Source organism: Adiantum capillus-veneris, chromosome 23, assembly GCF_014529385.1.
Source record: "Adiantum capillus-veneris isolate H3 chromosome 23, ASM1452938v2, whole genome shotgun sequence".
NCBI lineage: Eukaryota > Viridiplantae > Streptophyta > Polypodiopsida > Polypodiales > Pteridaceae > Adiantum > Adiantum capillus-veneris.
In genome coordinates, this window is record NC_140953.1 from 78,987,725 (window position 1) to 78,996,425 (window position 8,701).

Here is an 8,701-nt window from a genome sequence, read left to right on the forward strand (position 1 = left end):
CATGAAGATTGTGGCTTTGAAGGCATGCAACGGCAGGGAATCTCTCTAGATGGTCTCACCTTCACCTTTATTTTGAAAGCATGCGGCATCTCTGGAGCAGTAGGCAAAGACAACAATTGGAATGCACTGATTGCGGTAAGTGCGCAAATGAGAGCAGGCCAGAAAGCTCTAGGTTGTTTTCAGCTGATGCGACGTGAGGGCCTCTTTCTAGCTGCACCTCTCTTCAGATGCAATCACCTATGCGTGCATCTCGAAGGCATGTAACTCTACGTAATATGCTCTTATGGACACAACAATTGAGACTGATATTGTTAGTCAAGTGCACCACATCTGGCATACATATCGCCCAAGGCATCATGTTTTCTTTCTTTTTGAAACATAAAAATGGAACAACAAATAATTAATAACATTGACATCTTGTATGATCATGAACGATGAGCTTGAAAAACCTCTTAACACTCCTTGTGGTTTTTGGCGAGGTACCCTTGAGAAGCACTATGATCGGTATCCAATTTATGCGGAGCTACACCTGTGGACCACAACGATCGATATCCCAAACACTCTCAGGTAGAAAAAACTAAAACGCTTTCGTGAAAAATCTCTCTCTCTCTCTCTCTCTCTCTCTCTCTCTCTCTCTCTCTCTCTATGTGTGTGTGTGTTTCAATGCGAACGCAACTAACGAAGCACTCTAATATTTATAGGTGCCCATATTGGGTTTTGAATGATGTGCACTGTTACAATTACTATCCATAACTACTACTAGTAAATATTAAATCCAACTAAGTACAAGTGCTTGTATAGAGGCGGTTCTCACTATCTACATCCTCCTCTCCTTTCTTTGAATTTTGGTATATTTTGAAATTCTAGATGCCGCACAAATTTAGCATTTGCACTTTTTGTTTATATAGAGCTTTCTTCAGAGTGGCCTTCTTAACTATCTAGGGTGGAGTCTTAAGTGCTTAGAGGCGGTTCTCACTATCTACATCCTCCTCTCCATAACTTACAATTACTATCCATAACTACTACTAGTAAATATTAAATCCAACTAAGTACAAGTGCTTGTATAGAGGCGGTTCTCACTATCTACATCCTCCTCTCCTTTCTTTGAATTTTGGTATATTTTGAAATTCTAGATTCCGCACAAATTTAGCATTTGCACTTTTTGTTTATATAGAGCTTTCTTCAGAGTGGCCTTCTTAACTATCTAGGGTGGAGTCTTAAGTGCTTAGAGGCGGTTCTCACTATCTACATCCTCCTCTCCTTTCTTTGAATTTTGGTATATTTTGAAATTCTAGAAGCTGCACAAAGTTTAGCATTTGCGCTTTTTGTTTATACAGAGCTTTCTTCAGAGTGGCCTTCTTAATTATCTAGGGTGGAGTCTTAAGTGTTGCAGGTTGGTCGCTCCCTTGAGCACTAGATCTGATGAACTATTCAATAAATGGCCTCCTAGTCTAGCTACTCCTTTTTCTCAGTCATAATTTTCACCTCATAAGGTGAAAATGTGTTTCACATATTTGTATCAGAATCATACAATGTTTGGATGCCTTTGTGAAGACCTAAAAAGTCTTTGCAAATCCCTAGATAGGAGGGGGCAAGCCCTTTTAGTAGGGGATGAGAGAGAAACACACACACACACACACACACACACACACACACACACACACACACACACTCACACACACACACACACTCATATGCTCCTTTTACACAAAGGGAATGAATCTAGAGCACCATCTCCAATCCAGGAGACAACAAATGACAAACACTCCAATCCAAGAGCACAACTCCAAATTAAGAGTCCAACACACAGCTCTAGTCCAAGAGTCTACAAAAAATTTCATTGCCACAGCTTTATTGTTTGTCCTCCTCCACTCCTACTTCTTCGTCTTTTGACTCTGCTACCCACACCATCTTGGTGTTGCTACTGCCATGGTTGATGCTGTAGCTTGCTCGCTTTATTGAATGGAAATACAAAGCTAAGTAACACTAATGCAAAACAAAACCTTGATGCTAATTATCCTCCCCTTGAAGGTAGATCTCTCCTTTGCTCTCCCATTGTGCCTAGGAGCGGTCTTAGCGCTTGGTTTTTATGCCAAGGCTAGTGTCTAAGGCTTGTACAGAGGCACATGATGAAATCCTTAATGATAGTTATGGCATACATTGCAGTAGGTTGTGCCATGGATGCAAAAAAATTTATCTTTACTCTACAAAATTTTAGTGAGATTGAGAGAGAGAAAGATGGAGCTCAAGAGAAAATTAGAATGCTTGAAGAAATGAAGCTTAAAACCCATTTGCAAATTTGGAGTTCGAAGTCTAATCTTGTCGGGCTATTGAGGAATCCCTTCTAGAAGCCCGAAAATCTCCTTTGGATGTTTGATGAAGCCTTGAGATTCAACCTTGAATAGCCTTGGTGCCTTTTTATAATGCTTGAAGATGCTTTGCTGTAGCTCGTTGGGAGTCTCCTCTTAGCTGCCTGAAGCTTGCCTCCATAGAAGAGGTGCTCGCGGGACTCGAGCCTTTGGGGGGGCCTTATGAGCTCCTTGGAGCCAATGCCAAAGCACGGGAGCGCCCCCTTGTGGGGAGTGTGGCTCAAAAGCTTGAAGCAAATTGCGTCGTGGGAACGTCCTGCTGTTGCGGACCCAAACTTTTTCCCAAATCTCCTTTTAATTTTTGGCTCGCGTTTGTCTGCAACTTTGTGGTAAAAGCCTTTGCGCCTGTAGGGCCTTCTGCGGACCCGCACATATTTCAGAGCCCGATTGAATAAACTTGATGTCCGCTCGTGGTCCCAATACCAAAATTAGCATTGATCTCACGACCAGCCTTGCCAAGTACTAACAATCCAAATCAAGCTAGCCAACAAGGCTCAAAGAGTTGCTTGTGAAGTCCTTCCGAAAGTAGTTATGATAAGCTGACTCCAACAGTGAGAAACCACACACACACACACCCCTAACTATGAAAAGAAAATGGATGGGGGTTGAGGGAGCTCCCGATGTCGGAATTCGGTGCTTAAGGGCTCTACGGGAAGCTCTTGTCGAGCACTAATCCCACACACATGGAATCATCTGGCATCACTGGTGACATCATACAAGGCTTCCAAATCAACCCATAAAAATTGCAAACTCGTCGGTGACCTTCCAGTCCACTTTAGGAGTCCATTAACTAACCCTAGGCGAGTCCACACCCTCTAGTAATGACCCCCATGGGTACCCACACCCTTGAGTACCTTTTCCACATGCTAGCACATGGTTCTGTGCCACCTATGCATCCTAGTAGGATAGGGGAGATACACACCAACATATGACAAATCCCACAATTCCCAACAATCCTCTTAGGAGAATGCTACAACATGGATATTGCACTGTGGAATACGTGGAACAATGCTTCATATGGCATTGTTGGGTCCAAATGAATGAGGCCCTCTATAGAGATAGCTTTTCTACAGATTCCTGTTTGTTTCGTTTTGAACTCAAGAGAATTGCTTTTCATTGTACTTCCTCTATGAACAAAATCTCTGATCTCCCTTTGTATGTGTTCCAAAGATTCACTACCTCACAGGATTGGCCGTCAAAGCTCCTTAGCTTTTATTCCAGAGAAAGACTCATGTCTTTGTAACTAGCTATGGGACTGCCTGTCTCCCATCCTTTGAGGCTCAATTTGTAACCTATCAATTTTTCTCAAAAAAATAAAAATTTAAGCTCTGCCTAAAGAACTGCAAAAGGTATGATAGGCAAGACTTGAACACGCCTTCAACTAGGCATAAAAACATATACCTACTGAAAGTGAGCTTTACTCCACCGCCCTATTCCATTAGAGGCGATAGTTTGTTGGCCTTTAAGCCGGTGCCTACCAGTGGAGTGAAATTATGGGGGAGTGCATTATGAAGATCAAGGTTCGACTCCCAGCGTGCCAAAACAGAGAATATTTAAACGATATCAACGGATAAGGCAACTTGTATGTCTCTCTTGATTCTTCAAGCTGGTGCTACTGAAGCAGCTAGCCTATGGCGTCCTCATTGGGCTCGTCTCTCTCCTTATCTTTCCGCGCGCATCAGCAGCAGAGGCGTCTCGTACTATGCCAGGCTTGTCCTGAAAACGCTTCGTGCCCCGACAAAGCTTTTCCTGCTTTGAAGCTCGATTCAAGTAGGCGACATGTGCTTCTGATTGCAGTTTCTGCGTGCGGCGTCCTACTCTCCTTCAACCCAGCCGCTCTCGCTCTCCTCGAAGCAGATGACGATGAGGAGCTCCTCGAGAAGGTCAAGGAAGATCGCAAAAAGAAGATCAAGCGACGTGGGGAAATCAACTCCTTCAAAGAGGAAACAGGTGCCTTTTCTTTACTGTGTCTGTCCCTTTTCCAACACGAAGACACCTAGCTATGGATTCATAAGGTGCATTTGGATTTTCCATCTCTTCCACCATGTTGATGCTTGCACACAGACATAGACTTGTGAGGTGTGTTTGAATTTTTCATCATTGTTTACTGCTTGGACATAGTCGATGAAGACACAGGGACACATGGGTCTAGCAGTGGGTGTCATAGCTTGCAGCCTTGGGCATAAGAAGCTTAAGTAGTAAGCTGTAGTTCTCCAGGATTAAATGCAGACTGTGTAAGATTCATTGTCTAATACTAGGGGAGAAGGGCATCCTCTTTTCACTGTCGCTATCCGGGACCCTACAGTCTCTTCACATGTTGTACTTAGGGAATAACCATGAGCCCACCCTGTCGAGCTAATAGTATTCATCATTCACCGAGCTTGAAAGTACATATGCAAAGATTCATTGCAAACCCTATTGCTGTTTAATTTGTAGGCATTTGTCATTTGCCTACGAAGTGGGCAAATGTTGACTTAATTACAGCTTGTCTCAAGAATATGGAAAACCGAGAGATGCCCTTTCGAAGGCCTTGAGGTTGTGGGTCGGTGTCTTAATGCTTTTTCCACGTACTTGCTCAATCATCCATGGTGTGTCTGATGGGTGGAATGCCATTGGAAGGGGGTTTGCACAAGCGATGAGTGGATGGGAGAAAGGGATGCTTGTTTGGGTAGATAGTTTTGCATGACCATTGAGCTTTTATACAAGTGGTTTATTTTGTTTATTCGAAGGGGGATGCTGCTTATTTCTTCAAAATTCACATCATCAACATTGTAAGGTGGTAAGCAAAAAACGATAACCCCATTCACTTGTAGGGCTATCATCAATGGAGAACTTGGGTTTGAAGAACATTTTTCAGTCAAGAAGAAGACATACAGCAATTGTTTATATCAAGGCAAATGCTTATTGTCGGGTGAAAATCTCATTTTCCACTCTTTACTCGGTATCGGCAAGCTCACAAGCAACATCTCTAAGCTTAATTGCTCATTTGCACTTACCAATGGCAAATTGGTGTCTTCCTTTAAGCCTCAGGAAGAGCAATGTTTTGAGCTTCTTGTTGCAGAAACTGATTTCCTCAAGTTATATCTCCCCTCTTTTTCTGTTGTTACCTTGTGCATTATGTATATGTATTCTATACTGGTTTAAGAGATGTATTTGAACTGTTTTCATATCCTTAGCAAAACTGTTACCTTTCAAGGAGACCTTTATGGGCTGTAGGTTGTGTAACTGCCGAATGCTCTAGTAATTTAGGCCTCTGTCACACATGGACGGCGGCCATGTGTGACCTGTCAAAGCTTGGGCGTTTACCTTTTTCCTTGTGCACAAAGGATTGCCGACCATGCTGTCACACTAAGCGGAGGACAACTACGGGAAAATAGGCTGCTGTAGGTTGTGCAACCAATCAGCGCTTAGGGAAGGAGCTTGGGCGGGTGCAGGAGGGCAGCTTGGGGGGGTTGCCAGAAAACCAGCGAAGCTTGGACATGAGTTGGCTGCCAGGTCAACTGAAGCCATGGGGTCCATCCGCCCTGTGTGAGCCATCGCCAAAGGCAGCGTTGCTGATTGGGCCACGTGAGACTGGAGGAGTTTCGTCCGCCCTCGTCTGACAGGGGCCTTAGTACAGAGCCTCTCTCAGTGAGGACCTGGTGAGGGAAATGTTGTTTTTTCAGTGTTTTCTTACTATAAGTATGCATACATAGTGGTTTGTATGTGTAGCTTGAGTCTTTAGCCATTCAATTTACGATACTATCTTGCATGTTACACCTCCAAGCAACCAGGGATCTGTTGATGTTGTCCCTTCTTTAACCTTCAGGGGATAATCATGAATTTACTTGAGCAAAAATTACACTTAGAGAGTTACAGTTTATACTTTCAAAAAGAAGTGAAATTTATCTGAACCTATGTAATATGCGGAGGGCGGATTTGGGAGTTGTCGTGAAGGGAGCTTATGTACATCTGAACCTTTGTAATATGCAGAGGGTAGGCGAATTTGGAGTGATCTAAATCCTGCAAGAGAGGGGCCTTGCGCTGTGCTGATTATTGAAAACACCGACATACTGGTTTTGAGAATCGATGTTGATGTTTGTTGACCTCACGCACAGGGGCTGTCACATATGAACTCTCATCAGCAATAACTCACTACTTCTACACTGTTGCTGCTATGCTTGAAATAAACGCTCAAAGAAAACCATCATGGTATTCCTGATGCCTGTTTAATGATTTGGCCATAGAGACCTAAGTTCTCACAAGGAATGTGGGCCAAGACGGTTGAGAACTAAGTCATTGTGTCAAAACAGACTCAAGTTGTGGAGTCAGGTCACATGGCCAAGACTTGTTGACATGGCTATATACAAGAGGCTACACAGGCAATTTGAAACAAGGTGAAAAGTAACAGTGGCCTACGTAAGAGGATGAGAAAGAGTTTGTGTGACCCATTACTCAATGTCCCTCTTTATAAAAATAGGAAAATAAATGTCAACTATCGCTGAGTGGCAAATACGAAAGATGATACTTAGTTAATGCCCCACTTACAAGAAAAAGGTTTGCCATCATTAACTTGCCACGTGGCACTCAACGGCAAGCTTCATTGAATGGTATGGTGGTCTAAATTACTCCCAGGAGTTCCATGGCCAAAAAGACCTTTTGATCAATGGAGTATTTTGTTGGTACTGCTAACCTTGAAGGTCCTCTTTTTTTTAAAAAATCTTATCTGCTTCAATGATAGCTTGTGTTTTGTGCTTGTTTATTTTGGTGCACTATTGTTTTACCTTAAATGGAATTTCTGATTCTGTCTTTTTGCTGTTTTGTGCAGCATCCCTGCAAGCTGCTATTTATCAGCTAAGCAAGGCAGGCCAGGCCTTGGATGGAAATGACTTCTCAGCTGCAAGAAAAATACTTGGTGAAAGTCCTAGTGAGGGTTGGATCGCTGATGTGGAGAAGGCTTTGTCCAAGGTTTGCATATATTGTTCTTTTGCTTTGTTCTTAGTGGGTATGTTGTAGTATGTATCAATATTAAGCATGATGGAGCTGATGGTTATATTGTGTTGTGGATGACTACCATGAGTCTATACCTTGCACTTTCTATTAAAGGTAAATCTAGGAGTATCCTGGATTCATCTAGGTGTATACTACTCGTATTGGCCTCGCTAGTGTCTGTTCTGTCTCGGCAACAGCTTGCATGTTCGAATTTTCTCAGAATCTGGTTTATTCTGCAGGCAGGTGTTGTGGTGTTAAACTAGGGTTTCTACATACCCACACAAGCAGCTAGACCACGGTGATACAATCCCATTGGCATCATTTGACATTCTAAAATGTGATTATCTGAGGGATCAGCTGTCATTTAATAGAGGACACACACACACACACACACACACACACGGAATTACTTACCTTATGTAAGGAGAAGCAATCAATTGTGACAAAATGTAGGGGATGCGAGATGTACTATTTGTGGCTTTGGTTGTCTACCACAGACGATGTTTTCCATTGCGTCTCGTGTAGTCTCATGTCTCTGATGAAGCACGGTCACATTGGACTTTCAGGTGAGTTCAAGTGCTGAGGAACAAGGCGAAGCCAAGGTGTTTTCATCATCTTTGGCAAACCTGCAAATGGCAGGTAAGGGTCTCCTCACCTACGAAATAAATCTGTGGTTAAGATGCATTGTTCTTTGTTTTATGGGTTCTTTGGTGTTTTGCTGTTTGCAGTGAGCAAGCAGGATATCGATCTTTCCAAAAGTGCCTTTGTAAAGTCTGCTGGTGCTTTAGAAAAATGGTCCTTCTTGACTGGTTTTGCTGAGCAGCTTAAAGGCCTCTAGCTTTACAAATAGCTCAAGAGTCATTATCTTGGTTTGCGGAATTACGCTCTCTGTGCAGCATTGTGTATGTATCAAAGAAAAAGCAGGAGGCCAAAGAAGTATCCCATCGCAAGTCTCATTACAAAAGGGGCATGCGAGATTTCATACAAGCTCTCTTTTTCTCGCTTTTCCTCGAAGTTATCGGTGAGTGACCTTTGTATTCTTGCCCTTCTCACAATTGCCATACTTTTAACCCTTTTTTGTATACCACCATTTGTCAATCTTGCCCATGACTTGGCATCAAATTTCTCACCATTATTGGCATTCTACTATTATTTGCCAAATTTATTGTCTGTACAGCCTTGTACTATTGACCCGGCATGTTTGGACAATGAGGCTTTTACCTGCCTGTGAGTACCTTACAACCTCAGAATGTGGTTTCTTTGAAGGTCAGATTGTGCGTGCGGTGTTGGGATGTGTGTGCATGTGTATGCCAATAGGATTGTAATCTAGTGGTTAAGATGGATGTGTGGGTGTGTAAAGA

The 8,701-nt window shown here is 42.9% G+C and overlaps 1 protein-coding gene across 1 annotated transcript; it reads left to right on the top strand.

Moving 5' to 3' along the window:
- Positions 1-3,956: 3,956 nt before the first annotated feature.
- LOC147428035 (chloroplast thylakoid lumen protein) lies at positions 3,957-8,447 on the top strand. Its single transcript, XM_086497069.1, has 4 exons — positions 3,957-4,319; positions 7,177-7,316; positions 7,907-7,979; positions 8,069-8,447. Exons 1-4 carry the CDS (start codon positions 4,001-4,003, stop codon positions 8,176-8,178), a joined length of 642 nt encoding a protein of 213 aa, XP_086353195.1. The 5' UTR covers positions 3,957-4,000; the 3' UTR covers positions 8,179-8,447.
- Positions 8,448-8,701: the final 254 nt, after the last annotated feature.